At 44.1% G+C, this 18,326-nt stretch overlaps 4 protein-coding genes across 8 annotated transcripts in view; 3 read left to right on the top strand and 1 right to left on the bottom strand.

Annotated features, from left to right (window-relative positions):
• Nucleotides 1-84: 84 nt before the first annotated feature.
• LOC100122132 (phosphoribosylformylglycinamidine synthase) lies at nt 85-6,194 on the top strand. 4 transcript variants are annotated; one of them, XM_001605682.6, is made up of 16 exons: nt 85-333; nt 814-1,139; nt 1,220-1,361; nt 1,426-1,576; nt 1,662-2,052; nt 2,115-2,574; nt 2,651-2,807; nt 2,878-3,224; nt 3,301-3,537; nt 3,620-3,976; nt 4,064-4,262; nt 4,339-4,610; nt 4,678-4,885; nt 4,959-5,138; nt 5,213-5,650; nt 5,730-6,187. In XM_001605682.6, exons 2-16 carry the CDS (start codon nt 880-882, stop codon nt 5,903-5,905), a joined length of 3,975 nt encoding a protein of 1,324 aa, XP_001605732.2. In that variant the 5' UTR covers nt 85-333; nt 814-879; the 3' UTR covers nt 5,906-6,187. The 4 variants fall into 4 exon arrangements, with proteins under 4 accessions (XP_001605732.2, XP_008206390.1, XP_016839005.1 ...); XM_008208168.4 differs by having other exon boundaries at nt 88-225; nt 5,730-6,194; XM_016983516.3 differs by having other exon boundaries at nt 88-225; nt 817-1,139.
• On the bottom strand, nt 6,013-8,860 carry LOC100122120 (notchless protein homolog 1). The gene is made up of 5 exons (XM_001605667.6): nt 7,633-8,860; nt 7,060-7,553; nt 6,742-6,982; nt 6,446-6,667; nt 6,013-6,374 (listed from the first exon to the last, which is right to left on the bottom strand). The coding sequence occupies exons 1-5, from the start codon at nt 7,961-7,963 to the stop codon at nt 6,235-6,237; spliced, it is 1,428 nt and encodes a 475-aa protein (XP_001605717.1). The 5' UTR covers nt 7,964-8,860; the 3' UTR covers nt 6,013-6,234.
• On the top strand, nt 8,140-11,751 carry LOC100122103 (RNA-binding protein 28). The gene is made up of 10 exons (XM_008208169.4): nt 8,140-8,254; nt 8,329-8,376; nt 8,474-8,613; nt 8,697-8,865; nt 8,932-9,914; nt 9,998-10,166; nt 10,247-10,464; nt 10,547-10,696; nt 10,944-11,357; nt 11,450-11,751. Exons 2-10 carry the CDS (start codon nt 8,358-8,360, stop codon nt 11,570-11,572), a joined length of 2,385 nt encoding a protein of 794 aa, XP_008206391.1. The 5' UTR covers nt 8,140-8,254; nt 8,329-8,357; the 3' UTR covers nt 11,573-11,751.
• Nucleotides 11,752-11,857: 106 nt separating this feature from the next.
• LOC100122085 (probable cytochrome P450 49a1) overlaps nt 11,858-18,326 on the top strand; it is a 9,267-nt gene continuing 2,798 nt past the window's right edge. Inside the window, exons 1-9 of one of the 2 annotated variants that reach the window (XM_032598341.1) lie at nt 11,858-12,111; nt 12,910-13,060; nt 13,594-13,779; nt 15,439-15,685; nt 16,662-16,778; nt 17,235-17,311; nt 17,414-17,612; nt 17,699-17,858; nt 17,942-18,108. In XM_032598341.1, the coding sequence (XP_032454232.1) occupies nt 13,030-13,060; nt 13,594-13,779; nt 15,439-15,685; nt 16,662-16,778; nt 17,235-17,311; nt 17,414-17,612; nt 17,699-17,858; nt 17,942-18,108 (1,184 nt within the window). In that variant the 5' untranslated portion in view covers nt 11,858-12,111; nt 12,910-13,029. Of the gene's footprint in view, nt 13,061-13,593; nt 13,780-15,438; nt 15,686-16,661; nt 16,779-17,234; nt 17,312-17,413; nt 17,613-17,698; nt 17,859-17,941; nt 18,109-18,326 lie in introns of both variants that reach the window. The other variant, XM_016983519.3, reaches the window with a different exon arrangement.

Here is an 18,326-nt window from a genome sequence, read left to right as displayed (position 1 = left end):
ATAAGTCCAGCTGATGTTCCTCCGCCAAGATACCCTTGCCCCCCTCGAAGCATCGAGAGGGCTAAGGCGGCGCCGCGCCGGAGCATCAGTCCCACAGCGACCGCGAAGGAGTGAACAGCGTATTATATGTTTACATAACGTCTACTGTTCTAGCTGAGCGAGCAAGCGCCAAGCCGGTTTTCTTCCAGCGCCTAGTGGTTAGGCACACACATATACGCTGAAGCGGTATTCTATTTCACTGATTTATCTATACATAATCACATACTTTTATAAACACACGTGGAGACGTGGACGGCGCGCATTAGAACCTAACCCCGTTTTGGATCGTATCAGGTAGTTTTTTTTTTTACAAATACTCCGAAATTACGAAACCTGCTAGATCATTACTTGTTTGCATGCAATTTAAACATTGTGCCGAGCATCCTGGCGCTTCTCATTCGGAAAAACAACATTTCATAAGAGTATTTTCTGCGAAGAGTGACTATCATAAATTCGAAAATTCTTACAAACATCGCATCAAAGTAGTGTCATAAAGTTATTAAAAAGAGCTTCTAGGTCAAAAAGAGGTCACGAGAGATCTCTCTGAAGACTCGCGTGAAGAAGCTCCCGCGAGCGTGTCTCGTTAGATGAAAACAATTACGAAATATAATTATTACGTCAAGCCGACTCTCAGTTTTGCAAGCACCGCTGCTGTGTATAGAGCCTGATAAGAACTGAAAAGATAGCGCGTTGACCCTTTCATCACCCGTTGTGGCGCGCTAAGATCTGGGGGGGTCTCTTCGAATTGTTCCATCAGTTTTTGAAACATTCCAGAAGAAGGAGCATCGCGCGAGACTGCCACCTACGAGCGAACATTGATCGAGCGATTTTTATTTCAAAATGGTCATTTTAAAGTTTTACAAGAATCCGGGCTTGAAGTCCAGTCAGTTGAAAAGTAAATTGGAAAATCTCGTTAAAATATCGACTTCCATAAATGACATTGAAGCTGAGCTGTGTTACTACATTGAATCGAAAAATGCCCTGGACAAGAAGCAAATCGAAATTTTGAAATGGATTTTGTCTTCGCCTTTTGAGCCCAGTCAACTTGTCGATTGCAGTCTATTTAAAAGCGAGAAACTTGTCGTCGAAATTGGACCGAGGTATTTATATTTGTATGATGGAATTTTTTCACATATTTTTTATTGTTCTGTGGAATGAGACACGTTTACTTTTCGTCCAGGTTGAATTTCTCTACGGCATTTTCGAGCAACGCAGTGTCGATTTGTAAATCTGTACAGTTAGATAATGTGACTAGAGTCGAAGTTTCCACGAGATATCTAATTCACTCAACAAAACCTTTGGATAAGAAGACTGAAAATGAGGTAAATTTATGAAGTTGAAAAAAATGTTTCATCCAGATTTTTTTTAACGCTAAAACTTTGGCAGGTTGTAAATGCTCTACATGATAGAATGACCGAATGTAGATACACAAAACCGATTGAAACATTCGACCATGGATTCAGGCCAGAAGAGTGGTTCGAAGTTGATGTACTCAAACACGGCAGAAAAGCTCTAGAAGACGTGAATTCAAAATTAGGTATTTCATCGGAACAGCAGCCTCGCGCGCGCGTTACGCGAAATTTTTAAATGACTATTATTAACATACTGCTTTTAAACATCAGGCTTGGCCTTCGACGAATGGGATTTGGACTTCTACACGAACATGTTTAAAAATCAACTCAAGCGAAATCCAACCAGTGTAGAATGTTTTGACTTGGCTCAATCGAACAGCGAGCACAGCCGGCACTGGTTCTTCAAGGGTCGCATGGTCATCGATGGAGAAGAAAAGGACAAATCTCTGATCGACATGATCATTGATACACAGAAGAGCTCAAACCCGAACAATGTGATTAAATTCAGCGACAACAGCAGTGCGATCAAGGGCTTTGAAGCCAAAACTCTGAGACCTACTCGTACAGACGCGGCGAGCTCTTTCCAGGTAGAAAACAGCAAGCAGCATCTTATCTTCACTGCTGAGACCCACAACTTCCCGACTGGAGTCGCCCCATTCAGGTAAGTCACGGGAAAAGTCGTGCAAGACGAGCGGAAAATTTACGTAACTTTTTCATTCCCAGTGGAGCAACCACTGGTACAGGAGGTCGTCTGAGAGATGTCCAAGGTGTCGGCAGAGGTGGCTACTACATCGCTGGTACAGCTGGTTACTCTGTAGGAAACTTGCACATTCCAGGCTACAAATTACCCTGGGAAGAAGAGCAGGGCGAGAAGAACTCGGTCTATCCGAGCAACATGGCTCAGCCCCTCGAGATCATTGTGGAAGCGAGCAACGGTGCCTCCGACTACGGCAATAAATTCGGTGAACCCGTGGTGTCCGGTTTCGCCAGATCGTTTGGTATGGTAGACGCTGTTGGCCAACGTAGAGAATGGATCAAGCCTATCATGTTCAGCGGTGGCATCGGCTCGATGGAGGCCAACATGACGGAAAAATTGCCCGCCGAACCAGGAATGCAGGTCGTTAAAATCGGTGGTCCCGTTTACAGGATCGGTGTTGGTGGCGGTGCTGCTAGCTCGGTCGAGGTAGGCACTGCGCTTAAACGTTACCAGATCCAATAGAATGCGAACACAAAGGTACAAAATGAAACGAAATGTTCAGGTACAAGGCGACAACGAATCCGAGCTGGACTTCGGAGCCGTGCAGAGAGGAGATGCTGAGATGGAGCAGAAGCTTAACCGAGTGGTCAGAGCTTGCATGGAGATGGGCGACAAAAATCCGATCCTTAGCATTCACGATCAGGGAGCTGGTGGAAACGGTAGGTGACACGCGCGATCAAACGACGAGCGTTATTATTCGAAACTGACTTTCGACGTGTCCGATTTCAGGAAACGTATTGAAAGAGCTGGTGGAACCGGCCGGAGCCGTTATTTTCTCCAAGAAGTTCGACCTTGGCGATCCCAGCATCAGTACCTTGGAACTGTGGGGCGCGGAGTACCAGGAGAACGATGCCATCCTGTGCAAACAAGAGGACACTCCGCTGCTCGAAAAGATTGCTGCTCGCGAGAGGTGCCCGATCAACTTTGTCGGCACCGTCACCGGTAGCGGAAAGATCGTTCTCTCGGAAGAGGACGACTGCGACGCGTCTAAATACACGAACAAAAGCTACGCGTCCAAGCGACGACACCCCGTTGATCTGGAGTTGGAACTGGTTCTTGGCAAAATGCCGCGGAAGGTGAACTTGCGATATCGAAAAATCTCGCACCACCTTTGTACCGAGTACAGCGCGTAACGATTGATATTCTTCGCAGACGTTCAATTTGGAAAGAACAAAAGTCAGTCTTCGTTCCATCAAGCTCGACAGCATCCCGTCAATCGAGGCAGCGCTAGATCGCGTCTTGAGATTGCCTTCGGTCGCTAGCAAGCGATACTTGACCAGCAAAGTCGATCGCTGCGTCACGGGTCTGATCGGCCAACAGCAATGCGTGGGTCCATTGCACACACCGCTGGCTGACGTTGCTGTTGTCGGGCTCTCTCACTTCTCGACTGTGGGTCTATTTTTCTCATGGCCACTGATCATACCGAGCTACAATCAAGATACTCAAACGCTTCTCATCTTTTTTACAACAGGTCGGTATCGCGAGCTCGATCGGAGAACAGCCGATCAAGGGTCTCGTCAGCGCGGCTGCCGGTGCAAGGATGACGGTGGCCGAGGCCTTGTCGAATCTCGTTTTCGCTCGCATCTCCGAGCTCGAGGATGTCAAGTGCAGCGGCAACTGGATGTGGGCTGCGAAATTGCCAGGCGAAGGTGCCGCTCTGTACGACGCGTGTACCGCCATGTGCGACGTCATGAAGGAGTTCGGTATCGCCATCGACGGAGGCAAGGATTCCCTGAGTATGGCCGCTCGCGTTGGCAAGGGCGAGGTAGTCAAGGCTCCGGGAACTCTGGTTGTCTCTTGCTACGCTCCCTGTCCCGATATTCGTCAAGTAAGTTTATCTTAATAAACATGCCTTATCGCAATCGTGTCGTGTGAAAAGTGTAGAATATTTCATAATGTCGCTTTCGATCTTTAGGTTGTCACTCCGGATCTCAAAGCTCCATCTCTGAAACAAACTGGAGCCCTGGTCTTTGTCGACTTGTCCGCTGGTAAAAGCCGTCTCGGAGGTACAGCCTTTGCCCAGGTTTACAATCAGTTGGGTGACGTTTCTCCTGACGTAGAAAGCGCCTCCGCTATCAAGCATGCTTTCAAGGCTACCCAGAGCTTGATCAAAGGTAAAACAAAAAAAAAAATTAAGTTATGAGCCTCCTTGTGATACACTACAACTATACGTAAATATTATTACGATAGACGACAAGATACTGTCCGGTCACGATGTAAGTGATGGCGGACTTATCACCTGCGTCTTGGAAATGGGCTTCGGAGGAATCTCTGGATTCGACGTAAACATTTCCCACAAGTCGGGCTCTCCTGTGGAGATTCTGTTTGCCGAGGAAGTCGGTTGGGTCTTGGAAGTCCGCGAGAGCGACGTTCCTGCTGTTCTCAATTCTTTCAACAAGAATCAAGCAGCGCCTCTTGCTCACGTTATTGGCAAATCTGTTGGATTCGGAGTGAACTCAAAGGTAAAGTATCTAATTTGTCGTGTGTTATATTTTAGCTATCAACATGATTGCGATAAAAAAATTTTAGATCAGCGTATCAGTCAACAATAAGAAAGTACTCGAGTCCACTGTCTTGACTTTATTCAACACTTGGGAAGAGACCAGCTACCACTTGGAGCTTCGCCAGACCAATGCCGATTGCGCAGCACAGGAATACAAAAACTTCAAAGACAGAACGAGTCCTGCATTCAAGCTCACTTTCAATCCCGATGTACCACTTCCAGTAAAACCAAACTGTAACTATCTACCCTCATATCTATTTGTTCATCTGTTTATAGTTGCCCATAATTAAAATGAATTTGCCTGCAGTAAACATCCCAGTTGCCGTTCTTCGGGAGGAAGGATCAAACGGAGACAGAGAAATGGCTGCATCTTTGGTTCAAGCTGGCTTCCAAGTTTGGGACGTGACTATGCAAGATCTCCTCAACAACCAAGTTTCCCTCGATAAATTCAGAGGAATCATATTCCCCGGTGGTTTCAGTTATGCTGGTACGTGAATTCATATTTTTTACGCTTTTAAACAAACATATTGAGAATAACAGCCTCGAACGTCAATTTTCCAGACGTGCTCGGCTCAGCTAAGGGTTGGGCAGCCAGTCTCTTGTTCCATCCGACTCTGCAAAAGCAGCTGCAAGACTTTATCGCCCGTCCAGACACCTTCAGTTTGGGAGTTTGCAACGGTTGTCAGCTCATGAGTCTTCTGGGATGGATCGGCAACTCCGACGACGGAAGGCCGGACATTCTCCTGGACCACAACGATTCCGAGCGTTTCGAGTGCCGCTGGAGCACCGTCAAGATCGAAAAATCTCCTGCCATCATGCTCCAGGGAATGGAAGGAAGCGTATTCGGTGTTTGGGTCGCTCATGGCGAAGGTAAATTTACTTTCCGCAACAAGGACGTTCTCGCCAAGTTGAAGCAGCAGAACTGCTTGGCCATCAAGTACACGGATGATAACGGTGTTCCAACCGAGAAGTACCCGATGAACCCTAACGGCAGTATTGGTATGATTTCGTAATTTCTAGACTGCATTAGTTAAAGCGATCTGTAAGTGAAGAGTTGATTTGATTCTTTTTCCAACAGAGGGAATTGCTGGAGTCTGCTCAGCCGATGGTCGCCACTTAGCGATGATGCCTCACCCCGAGAGATGTACCCAGGCCTGGCAATTACCGTGGGTACCAGCTGACTGGCAGCACAAGGCTACACCCTGGCAGAGGATCTTCCAGAACGCCTACGCCTGGTGTACATCGTCCGTTTAAATACTTACATCGCACTCGCGTACTTTCTCGCATAATCACTAATTCATCAATAAGCATTTTGTTATTTCTACCTAAGAAAACGAGAACGTAAATGAATCTAACGTATGTTACGTAAAAAATCATTTTTATTTGTTATTTTTACACGTGTGCCTTAAAAATGTACAATAATTACATTCCATGTCCGAGTCGACATTGGCAAGTAACGTTTATTTTTTAAATCGTAAAATTTAAAAAATATTGTATATACATATATTTTCTCAATAAAAATAAAATTATAAAGAACAATGGATTCATGATTTTATCTATGTATTTTATTTACTCCAAACCTTTTAATTCTGCCAAAGTCGCAGAACTTTATCCTTTCCTCCTGAGGCGACTCGAATGCCATCGGGAGCCCAGTCGACGGCGTAGACTTCGTCTCCATGCCCTGGTAAATCTTGACTCAACTGTTTCGTCTTCATACTCCAAACTAAAATAAACGCGTGGTGTAAAGCTCTCTCTTTTCTAGATAAACGAGATAAATATCTAAATAATTAATACCTTTCAAAGTGGAATCGGCACTGCCGCTCACAAGAAGTCGCGAATCTGCACTCCAAGCCACGGAATAAACTGCCTGCACGTGACCTCTCAGAGAAGTTATGTATTTCCCAGTATTGGAGTCCCACAGTTTTACAGATTTGTCGAAAGACGCAGAAGCGATTAATCGACCATCTGGCGAGAATTTGACGTCATTGATGAGTTGTTGATGCCCCGTCATTCTTGCTGCAAAACAGCGATAATATTAGAACCTTATGGTGATGGTTTTAATAAGCAAATGCTTTTAGCAAATTAAATACCGAGTGGTTTTTTTTCTTTCTCAGGCTTCCATAAAAATAACGTGAAGTCGTCTGAGCCAGACACAAGCTTTTCTTCACCGACATTTTCATATTCTTTTAATGCATATGCCTGAGGAGTGATCTCTTCCTTGTTTTTATCAGGCACAATACAAAAAGGTCCAACTCTGAGAACATAATCAACATTTAAAGCCAAGGTATTAACCCAGTGTCCGTGACCTTCTAGTGTTCTACAGAGCACTCCCTAAAATAAGAATATTAATATTAGGAAATAATAATGAACCACTGCTTGGCTTGGGAATAAAATGTGAATAAACTTACATCCTCTGCTCTCCACACTTTAATAGTCCTATCTTGAGAGGCTGAATAAATTAATCCCCTACCACCCCACTTGACACAAGTTACACTTTTTGTATGACCAGCCAACACCAATAATGTTTGGCCAAGTTTTGTGTCCCATATCCTCAAATCGCTGTCTTTAGAGGCACTGATAAGTCTTCTACATTCTGGATTTTGATGATATGGTTCCCAAGATAGAGATGTCACCCACATTTTGTGGCCTACCATGTCTTTGCCCAACTGTTTGCCTGTTTCTGGATCCCAGAGGATGATTCTGCCATTTTTACAAGCAGAAGCTACCTTTGTCCCGCAAGGAGACCAGGCCAAACAGAGAACCCAGTGCTTGTGACCTGTACACGTGAAGGTCGGAGTCTGTGTGTATACATCCCATAATCTCACTGTGGTATCACCCGAGCCACTAGCCAGCGTCTGTCCATTGGGTGAAAATGCAACTGAGACCACTGCTTCTTTGTGACCTAAGAAATTATGAAAGAGTTTGTAAAATAGCCCATTCATTTATGCTACTAGTAATTTTATAAAAAAATTGCTACGTACCCTCCAGAGTGCCAGTGCACCGTGTGACAGCCCTAACTTGGAAAATAGCCTGAGGCTGATAAACGATTTCGACCACATCTTCGCTAGTGTTAAACTCTTTGATATTTTCCTCCAAGGACTCTGTGATTTGCACATCATTGATAAAAAAAGCAAGCGGCACAGGATCTTCCTGTTGGAGCAACGCGTTGACAATCAGCTGCAGCTTGTCCACGGTGACATTAACGGGCAGATCGAGTAGACCACCAGGTAGAACTTCTCCAGTGTCCGATTTGAAGCGCGTCAAAACCCTCTTGATTTCCTCCGCATTTTCGGAATCGCCGTCTACCTGCATCGTTGGTTTACTTTATTTCTCGAAAGCCGACAGGGTATAAACACGCTGTCACGTGGACCGAAAACGAACGTAACCTAAAAGAAGTCACATCAACACAACACGCGCGGAATTGGCGCTAGCGCTGTCTCTTCGTCTTTTCATCTTTTTATCTGCAATAAGTTTACATTTTTGCTGTCACAGCTGTTTCAACTAATGGTCATCTTTCAATCTTTTATCTAAAAGAAGGTCAGATGCGACGGGGTTGATTGTAGTAGCGGTTTACCACGCGGATGAATAATCTAACCTGAAATCGTATGTTATTTATACGAATAGTTTAATTTTTGTTATTGTTGGATATATTGTTCATAAAATACAACTGTTTTAAGTTGTGGAAACTTGATAATAGACTGCAGTCATGGCCAAAACAGATAGAGGTATTTATTGTTGTTAAAACTTGCGATTTCTACACGGAAACTAATTTTAAGTCAATCATAAGTTTTGTTGATAAAAACGTTATTTATTCATGTGCAGGTCCGTCAAAGTTCAGGAATAACCTCTCACGATCCTACAAGTATAAAAAGAGGGCTGGAATCGTTAAAAAACGTGTAGAAGACAATAGTCTTGCACAGGCTAAGAAAGCGAGAATTGTTGTTCGCAATCTTTCTTTTAATGTAAGTATTTTAAGAAATTTCAATAATAATGATGAATCTTAGATAGTTCAATAAAATATCTTTGTAAACCTATTTGTTCTTAGGTCACAGAATCAGATTTTCGGCGTCTTTATGAACCATTTGGAGAACTGGAAGAAGTAAAACTTTTAAAGCGTCCTGATGGAAAACTTGTAGGATGTGGATTTGTTCAATTCAAAAATCTAGAAGATGCTTCTAAGGCTATTTTTAAAACTAACAAATCAAATTTTTTAGGTATATTTTTCATCACTAACGATGTTTTTATGTTATTTATATTACAACTTGCACAATATTCAACAGGTCGTACTATAAGCAGTGAATGGGCCATTCCAAAATCACAGTTCTCAGAAAATTTGAGAAAAGAGCAGGGTGAATCAGAAGTAAAGGACGAAGTAAAAGAGGAAGTGGGCGATAATGAAGCAGATGATGAAGAACATACTGCGGAAGCAGCGGAAAGTGATAAATCGCATAAAAAGAGGAAAGAAGCTTTCCCAAACAAAAATGCTCTCTCTAAAGCAGAGCAAAGAAAATTGTACAAATTGAGATTAAGGCAAAAACGATCGCGAATCGTTATAAGGAATTTGCCTTTCACAGTTACTGATGAAATAGTAAAAGAACACTTCTCCAAATACGGAAATATAGAGGAACTTAAAATTTTGAAGAAACCAGATGGAACTCCAACTGGTGTTTGCTTTATACAATTTGATCGCGTTCAATGTGCTGCTCAAGCTATTCACCATGAAAACTTGAAAACACTACTCAACAGGGCAATGGTGGTAGATTGGGCTATCTCAAAAGACAAATTCGTAAAACAGTCCAAAGATCAAGACACGGCTGTAAAAGTAGAAGATGATGATGATATATCAATTGTTAAAGAAGAAATAGGTGAGGGTGTACTTGATGGGGACATCAAAATTAAAGAAGAAAAAGATAGCGATGAAGAAGACGTCAAGGAAGAAAACGAAAGCGATGAAGAAGGGGATTCTGGAGAAGGTAGTGATGTAAATAACGATGACGAAGACGACGACAATGAAGATGAAGAGGCTGATGACAAAAATGATATTAAAAGAGAATTCGATACTGAATCAGAAGCTCCGCATCCCCGACGTATTTCTAACGACGTAAGCGAAGGGCGAACAGTTTTCATCAAGAATGTACCGTTTTCTGCGACAAACGAAGATCTCAAACAATGCATGGAACAGTTTGGTCCAGTCTACTATGCCTTGATTTGTATGGACCGTTTGACCGAGCATTCGAAAGGAACGGCATTTGTTAAATTCAGGGTAAGAATCATATTCACTTTTATATTTATATTCACGCTTAAATCGGAATTACAATTTACTTTCTGTATTTGTAAACATCGTAGAACATAGAAGATGCTGAAAAATGCCTATCTGCAGGAACGGAATTAAGAATACATGATCAAGTACTTGATCCTCACAGAGCACTTCACAGAAATGAAGTGAAAGAAAAGAGCGAGGAAAAGAAGAAAAAAGTTAAAGACTCGAGAAATCTTTATCTCGTAAAAGAAGGAGGTGAGTACGCTCAACGAAAAGTGCTGTTATTACTAATTAGTTACAAGTAGTAATATTCAAATTTTTTAATTTCCTTGCAGTCATTCTCGCCGGTTCGCCCGCCGCGCAGGACATCTCTGCATCTGACATGGCCAAGCGATTGCAGCTCGAGCAGTGGAAGTCGCAGATGTTGCGAAACCTCAACATGTTTGTCTCGCGAGTGCGCCTAGTCATTCACAATCTGCCGCCCAGCGTCGACGACGCTAAACTGCGCCAACTTTTTAAAAATCACAGCAATCACAACGCTGTAATCACCGAGGTAAACACTCGGAGACAAGATTAGCATTCTTTTTTCGGTCAGTTGTGTTTATATTTACACCTCGTTAATTTGAATCTTGCAGGCTCGAGTGATGCGGGATCTGAGAAACGTGGACGGTAATGGAATTGGCAAGTCGAAAGAGCACGGCTTTGTGTCCTTTACCAATCATGAGGATGCTTTGAAGGCACTTAGGAGCATTAATAACAATCCAAATATTTTCACCAAAACCAAGGTCTGCCTCTCCTATGATTTGCAAATATTTTACTATTGACATACCGTCGCCGCAGTCTGATGTTGCCAATATCTTTTTGCCTGGACGTAATTTTTGTGTATTTCGAGTGTTAGCTAATAGAATATGACAAGTATTTAAATTTATAACCGTCCTTTTGTATTTGTTCAGCGTAGTCGCCAGACAGTGTGTCAATATTATGAGAATGAAATTCGTGACAAATTTTCTCATATTTTACTAAACATTGCAGAGACCCATCGTTGCCTTCTCGATAGAAAATAGGATAATGGTAAACGCGAAGCAAAGGCGCGTAGAGAAGAGCCGTCAGCACAACCCTCTGTATGCCGATCGTAAAAGACCAGCCGAAAACAACCAGGAGTCTGAAAGTAAGGAAGCCGAGGGAAGCAGTAAGAAGAGCGCGAAGAGGAAAAGAAAGTCCGCTGCCGCAGCAGCAGAGTCCAAAGCGTCTGTATTCGAGGATGTCGAGTCGTTTGCTGGTACCACAGGTAAACCCGGGGTAATAAAACAGAATAGCAAGTTTTTCCTGAAGAAGCAAGCCGCCATGCATACAGAGAACCTCAAGCAGCAGAAGAAGAAGGCTAAGAGCATGAAACAATTGACCGCGAAGAAGAAGGAACTGGCGTCGAATCGCCGAGAAGCGAAAGTAAGTATACATGGTTTGCTCATGCAAGAGCGTTTTTTTTTTAGCCGCGAGAGATGCGTTGCCGGTAATGACCATTCGTTTTTTCATTACAGCCGAAACAAGGCACGAAGAAACAAGACGCCGACGAGGCCAACTTCAGCAAGCTCGTCAACAGCTACAAGAACAAATTATCCTCCGTCTCGAATTTCAAGTCCAAGTGGTACGAGAGCACTTGAGAGAAAGGAAGACGATCTCAGCGATAATTGCGTTATGCACACACGCGAACACGCAACCACCTTTGTACATTTTATGTAAAAGCCGAAAAGTCGAAACAGCCCCTTCTGTCGAGTCGAGCCGTTGGGAGGGACGTGGAAGGGAGCTGCGAGGATTGCGTAAAAGAATACATACTTTTTAAGAATAAGGTCGAGCGTTTTGAATCCCCGTGTGTACCTATGGAGTTCCTCCTACCGTTCCGATTCTCCCACTTTCCGCGCGCTCTGCTCCTTCCTAAGAGCGCGCGCGAGTAAGAGACGGCTGGCCGAAGCTCGCGGCCACAGGCGAACCTCAGAAGTACATTATGTACTAATCGCGCTGGGTTTGAATAATGCCCAGGTGCCCGCGTGAGCGCGAGTGTTTTCAAGCCGTTTTTTCTCTCGATCGTATTGGTCTGTGGTAACTCGAATTTGTTCAACTTCTGATTCGATTATAGCGTGTGTGTTTGTGTGTGTTTTTTTTTTAATTTTATCATATGGTTTGTGTAAATCACAAGTGTCAGGTAAAGAATACATTTTAATTTACAAACGGGTCTTCTCTTGCTTACATTTTCTTATTGATTTTAAAGAAATTGAAAGTACACAGATGAAATGTTACAGTGGTACACAGCGTCTGCGACTGTTTGCACTTACTTGACAGAGGCAACAGTAGGATGCTGCGCTCCGAGTGATTTTGCAAAAAAAAAAAAAACTGTAAAACAGATTTGTCGAAAAAATAGCCGCTATAGACTTTCGATTTTTTCGACGCTGTGAATTGCGAAAAGAACCGTAAAACCGAAAGCGAAACAGCAGCCTCGGAGGCAGCTGAGCGGAGTGAAGAAAAAATCGCGCTCGAAATCAAGTCATAGCGAGAGATAATCGGCAAAGTCCTAATCGAGCGATTCCAGTGTCCACTCGCGGCTAATACCCCGGAAACCGAGAGCGAAGCCTTTCGCGCGGCTCGGGTATAGCTCCGCGGTACAGCAAAAAGCCGCGCTATCATCCATCACACCCGATCCCATATTCCTATAACCGATACCTGTACCCACGCGCGTTATAAAACCGTGGCAGAAAAAAAAAAAAAAAAACTTTCGCATTTCGTTTATACGGTATAAGTAACTGATACTTGGAGAACGGAATAGCCGGGGGTTTAATTGCAGTTGTTCGTCGCCGTAGCGGAGAGTTTATATAATTGCGCAGCTGAGCGTGGCATCCAACTAGAGCTAGCGCTGTGTATATAGTATATATAGAACCAAAGTGCATCGGCGATTCGTAATCGGCGCTGCAACTCTAACCCGATTACGCTCTCGGTTATTTCATAGGTGGCCGTAACACAAAGCTCGCCGGAGGAAAAATTATAAGAGGGTTGCGCAACGAGTGCAGGCGTATTTTATAATACGAGCAGAGCCGGAGGCTTTGATGCGGCGCTTATACGTGCGCTAATGACGACGACGGCGACGATCGGCCAGTTCGGTAGGATTTTTTTTTACGATACTGCTTTCAACTGGCCTGTTATGTTAGACGTTAGATACGCACAGCTCTTTCCGCATTCGTATCGAAATGCCATTATGCAAGGGTGAGCGCCAACGCGTGTAACAGTTCTTTCGATTACGGCTAATACTTATCTGTCAGTTTGCTTCTCTTTTCCGGAGAAACTTTTCAGCGTAACACTATGTGGGTAGTGCAAAGTTATTATAAACCTGTATTTGAATATAAATTGGATTGTTTTATGCGTTTTTTTTTTTTGTTGTATTATTATAAATATTTTTCTCGACATTAGAGCTCTCGGTACACACACGCAGTCTGACATCAGCGCGGTGTTACATCACCCAGACGGTACATAAACTTTTTTTCGCGATTCCGCAAATCCGGTCTATCCGCAAACAAAGGCGACAGAATGTAATTAGCGTGTCAATTACCGCGAGAAGAGGAACTTTTAGCTCGTAGCGCTCACTCTTTGAGCAAATCGCTCGTCCCGAGGAATTTTCATTCGCGGTCTTTTGCAGCGCGGCTGAGCCGCCGCAGCGAACTGGTGCAGCCAACGGCGAGGCTGCTGCTGTTGCAGCGAGCCATGCAGACGCTGGCCTCCGAGACGGATGTGGCCACCTCCAGGGTGAGACCCTACGCAGAGATGCCCGGGCCTACGCCGATACCCTTTCTAGGAAATACCTGGAGGTTCATACCTTTTATAGGTAAGCTACTGTCGTTACTGGCCGCGCGTGACAAAGAACGAATATTCAAGTCAAGCGGGAATTCATCTCGTTTCCTTGGCTCTCGCGTGGTAATGTCGTAATCGAGAGAGGATTTTATATTGATGTGTGTGTGTGTGTATGTTTCCACGCAAAGTGATGGTAATGTAGCTGTATTTTCCGAACGCGATGATAACAAATTAAAAACTGTTATTGTCGTAGGGAGAGAGAGAGAGATACTTGTGTTATTTGCAATTGAAATAAGGCTCGCGGCGATTATGCGCACGAGTTTCACCTGAATAGATAATCAGGGGTGCGGCGAAAAGGACGATATCGTTTGTGTACGATTTATATAAAAAAACGTTCAGCCATATAATGCTTAAGCGATTTTGCAAAGCGTAGGTCGTTAGGCATGAATTATTATTACTGTGAAAATAATCTCTCGTACGACCTGTGCATATTAATATTAGAAATCTACGCCCTATATTCCATCTCGAATCATAACGCAATCTTTCGTCTGTTATTATTTCTTTTTTTTTTTTTTTATACGGATTTTCCAATAAACTCTAACGACACTTTTGAGATTTCGATTTCTCCGTCCAGTATAAATCTGACCAAATTTAATTTTCAACTCGTGGTCTTGGCTTCGATCGTACGATCGATAAGTTTATAGTGAGCTTGAATTGCGTATACGATTATCTAATGGATATTCGGCGGCAAACTCACGCATCAAAGTATTTTTACTGCCTCGTGGTCCTCCAGCATTTTAAGACATATCTGAGAGATCCACACGTGGCAGCCTCGTTGACATTAGCATAATATCGTTAGATGATTCTTCGTCGAATCGCTGACGGCTCAATATTGTTCGAGCAGTAAATATCGGCGATTGGCCAGAGTCAACTTCCTCAAGCTATTACTCACGTGTTATAATAATATAAATTAATCCTGAACATTCGCGCTGAGCGTAACCGCGGCGTTTCGCTAATCGCGCTAAACGCAAGCAAATGCGCTAATGAATTGCATTTTCTGTTATCGTAACTAAAGCTAAACTTTGCATAACAACGCTTTAGAAGTAGTCTACGTATAGCTACTGCTGCTCCCCCGACTTTCACTTTGTTGTTAACGCTCGCTCGTCATATTGCGCGGACTCGCGATATATATGAAAAATAATCACTGCAGGCCTTTTATCGATCCGATCGCTTAAGCCAGTCCAATTACCCAATAACGCACTGCGCACGTGTCTTTTTTTTTTTTTCGGGTTAACGGTGCTCCTCCGCGGAGATCCACGCACACGAATTCCTCAGTTCGGCTACTCCTTTGCGTATATATATACACATTCTCACGTCCCAGTTGTTCTCGGGTTTATAATATCGGCTGCATGCGTATGACGGCGATTAGCATCTCCGAGAAAGCGAAAACTCTGCGGATAGAGCCGCGTATGCGTATAATCAGTAATTTTACGCATTGTTCGCGGACCTGGTCCAGAGTAGCTGGGATCTCGTTAAATATATCGCCGACCCGATTCCGCGCTTGAGTTTGATCTCGATAAGCGTTTTCGTAGTAATGAGATTTTCGAGCGAGTCGGCGAAAAAAGTCGCTTTACGCGCAAGTCGAGTCACTCGAGGACCATCGAGTATGTATAATTAAATTATTCACATCCAGGTAACTTCAAGATCCACGAAGTCGACAAAGTGTCCCGTCGACTGCACGAGGAGTACGGTGACATAGTGAAGATGGAGGGACTGCTGAATCGGCCGGACATGGTGTTCGTGTACGACGCCGACGAGATCGAGCGAATTTTCCGACAGGAAGAGCGGATGCCGCACAGGCCCAAGATGCCCTCGCTCGACTACTACAAGCACACGCTTCGCAAAGACGTATTCTGCGAGAATCCCGGTGTCATCGCTGTGTGAGTTCGATCACTTCGGATATTTGTAACGCGAATTATAGCTTCTGTCTTCTCTCTTAACGAACTTTCACTCGCGCTCTCGAGACATCATCGTGCTGGATAATTACACGGGGATGAGACGAAATTTTAATTGACTTTTGATCCTAGCTCCATCCGGTCTTATTCCCTGTGCAGTAGGTTGCAATTAGCTTCAGTTAGCAACTTTTTTCTGTGTACTATGATTATACTTGCAGATCAAAGACGAGTGTAAAAAAGCCAGTCGAGCTGCTTGTAAATGGTCATTCCCATAAAATCCGATTAAAACGCGTCCACCCACTAATACATACGCACGCAACGACGTTAATCTAAATATCTGAACGATCGCAGATACTCTACCGATTGAAATAGCTCGATCCTAATCGCTATACACACTCGGTGTACGCTTTCGCAACGCGCACCTCGTCGTATTTTCGATTTTATTTATTTTTGATTAATCTACATTTCGGCAGAGACAATTACATGGTAAAATGTAAACAACGCCTGTGAAAAAAATGAGTACAAATCGCTCTCTTATTACAAAAGCGAATTATCTAACAGCCGCGTTAAAGCTCGAGGTGTTGTGACGCAACCGATGTTCAAGAGAGCTCTTATAGACAATTATGTTTTCACTTCTCGGATTCGAGCACACAGCAACAAATTTGTTCAAATATTTGCACAATTCTCGGGGAAAAAAAAACAGGCTTTTTCCCCCACTTTTTTTTTCTAGCTCGACAATAATGCGGCTATTAGAGAAAGTGTGCGAGTTTTCTAAGAGTTAACCGAGGAACCAATTCAGGGAAGTCAAGAGCGCAGTTTGACGGGATGATACTGAGAGTCATCGTCCATAAAGAAAATTGCCTTCCCGCAGCGGCCGATACATTTCTATTTTCCTTCTTAATTGAGCCAAGATGAAATGAAAGTGATCGCTGACCCGCTTGCTTGCTTTTTCTTTTCACAGACACGGCGAGGGCTGGTACAATTTCCGGAGCAAAGTGCAACAGGTGATGCTGCAGCCTCGGACGGCGCGCATGTACATCGGCACCATCGACGAGGCTAGTCAAGCTTTTCTCGAGAGGTAAGCGCGCGCGTTACGCTCTGCTTCTTTATTGGAAGTATCAATTTTCGAAAAATCTGCCCACATACGCGATCCCGGCAGCACATCGCCGCGTGAGGTTTGCGCAACTGCATACACATTATATCCTAACGCTCGGCGTAAAAATTCAACGAAGCATTGTTCGCGGTCCGCAAATTTGCCTTCGAATCCCCTTCGCCAATCTCTATAGCGTAACGCACACACCTCCGTCACCCTTCCAACTATATACTTACGTCGCCGAGGGCTGAGTCTCGGGCGGAGAAAGTTTTTCTTACACGCAGTCCCATTCGACTGTCGAAGCGCGTTTGAAAGAAAGAAAAAAAAAAAAAAAAAAACGCTAACTCACGTTCGCCAAAGCGACACCTACGACGAGGCCCGCGCGATTTATCGCCGACAGAAGCAGCAGCAGCTCATGATTTGTATAATACGTGTGTTTAGGATAGAGAAGATTAAAGACGAGGCGGACGAGGTGCCTGGGAACTTTCTGAGCGAGATACACAAGTGGTCCCTCGAGTGTAAGTATTGGATGCCCACGTACGCGTGATTACGGGCACGGCAAATTAATTAATTTATCTGAAAACATATATAGCCATTATATTTACGTGTATAATGCGCAGCAATTGCAAGAGTCGCACTGGACGTGAGATTAGGCTGCTTGGACGCGGAGCATGCACCCCGAGAGACCCAAGAGTTGATAAACGCAGTCCTGGTTTTCTTCAAAAACGTCGGCGTGCTCGAGCTCAAGATTCCTTTCTGGAAGTTCTTCAGCACGCCGACCTGGCGCAAGTACATCAACGCACTCGACGTAATCCTGAGGTACGTTATTTTATATTCGCTCTTATATTGATTATCCTTGGTCGTTGTAATAATCTTTCTAATAAACTTGCCAATCACCTTCGCAGCACGACATCAAAATACACAAGAGAGGCTCTCGAGAGGGCGAAACTATGCAACAAGGAGAAGGACGAGCTGTCGCTGTTGGAGCGCGTGCTTGCGATCGAGGGCAACGAGCGGCTCGCGACCACTCTTGCTTTCGATCTCTTCTTGGTCGGCATCGATACGGTAAAAGAAAATTCAAATAGCCTACATTGTACGCAGCGTTGAGATAAAAGCCGAAGCCGAAGCGAGATCGATTTTTTCCACAGACCTCGAATTCCGTGGCATCGGTACTGTACCAGCTGGCTCTGCATCCAGAGAAACAGGACATCCTCTACCAAGAGATAAAAAGAGTCCTGCCAGCCGATGGTCGTTTCGAAGCCGGTCACATCGACCAACTGAAGTACCTGAAAGCGTGCGTAAGAGAAACGCAAAGGTAAAGTATATTCGGCGAATTTCGCTAAAACGTGCCTCGCGCTCGCGAAGCAGACACTGGAACCGCCCGACTCCTTTGTAGAGTAAATAAGCAACGAGCTATAAACAATTCTCACCAATCATCGAGCTCAAGGTCCGGACGATTCAAACGAAGAGTCAATAAATTTCGCGACGCATATTTCTTACAATATATTTATCTCCTACCTCGGGTGCTCGGGC

The sequence above is a fragment of the Nasonia vitripennis genome, chromosome 3, assembly GCF_009193385.2.
Source record: "Nasonia vitripennis strain AsymCx chromosome 3, Nvit_psr_1.1, whole genome shotgun sequence".
Taxonomy (NCBI): Eukaryota; Metazoa; Arthropoda; class Insecta; order Hymenoptera; family Pteromalidae; genus Nasonia; species Nasonia vitripennis.
The sequence above is the reverse complement of the archived record's forward strand: the minus strand, read 5'-3'. Positions and strand labels throughout refer to the sequence as shown.

What these genes read in the sequence shown, in the direction of transcription:
- LOC100122132 (XM_008208168.4), top strand. Translation starts at nt 880, where the DNA reads ATGGTCATTTTAAAGTTTTACAAGAATCCGGGCTTGAAGTCCAGTCAG. An exon ending in ATAAGAAGACTGAAAATGAG is followed by an intron (nt 1,362 to 1,425) that starts GTAAATTTATGA and finishes AAACTTTGGCAG; the next exon opens with GTTGTAAATGCTCTACATGA. An exon ending in CCTGTCCCGATATTCGTCAA is followed by an intron (nt 3,977 to 4,063) that starts GTAAGTTTATCT and finishes TTCGATCTTTAG; the next exon opens with GTTGTCACTCCGGATCTCAA.
- LOC100122120 (XM_001605667.6), bottom strand. Translation starts at nt 7,963, where the DNA reads ATGCAGGTAGACGGCGATTCCGAAAATGCGGAGGAAATCAAGAGGGTT. An exon ending in AAGTGTGGAGAGCAGAGGAT is followed by an intron (nt 6,983 to 7,059) that starts GTAAGTTTATTC and finishes TTCTTATTTTAG; the next exon opens with GGAGTGCTCTGTAGAACACT. An exon ending in GAAAGAAAAAAAACCACTCG is followed by an intron (nt 6,668 to 6,741) that starts GTATTTAATTTG and finishes GCTGTTTTGCAG; the next exon opens with CAAGAATGACGGGGCATCAA.
- LOC100122103 (XM_008208169.4), top strand. An exon ending in CGGCATTTGTTAAATTCAGG is followed by an intron (nt 9,915 to 9,997) that starts GTAAGAATCATA and finishes TAAACATCGTAG; the next exon opens with AACATAGAAGATGCTGAAAA. An exon ending in CGAATCGCCGAGAAGCGAAA is followed by an intron (nt 11,358 to 11,449) that starts GTAAGTATACAT and finishes TTTTCATTACAG; the next exon opens with CCGAAACAAGGCACGAAGAA.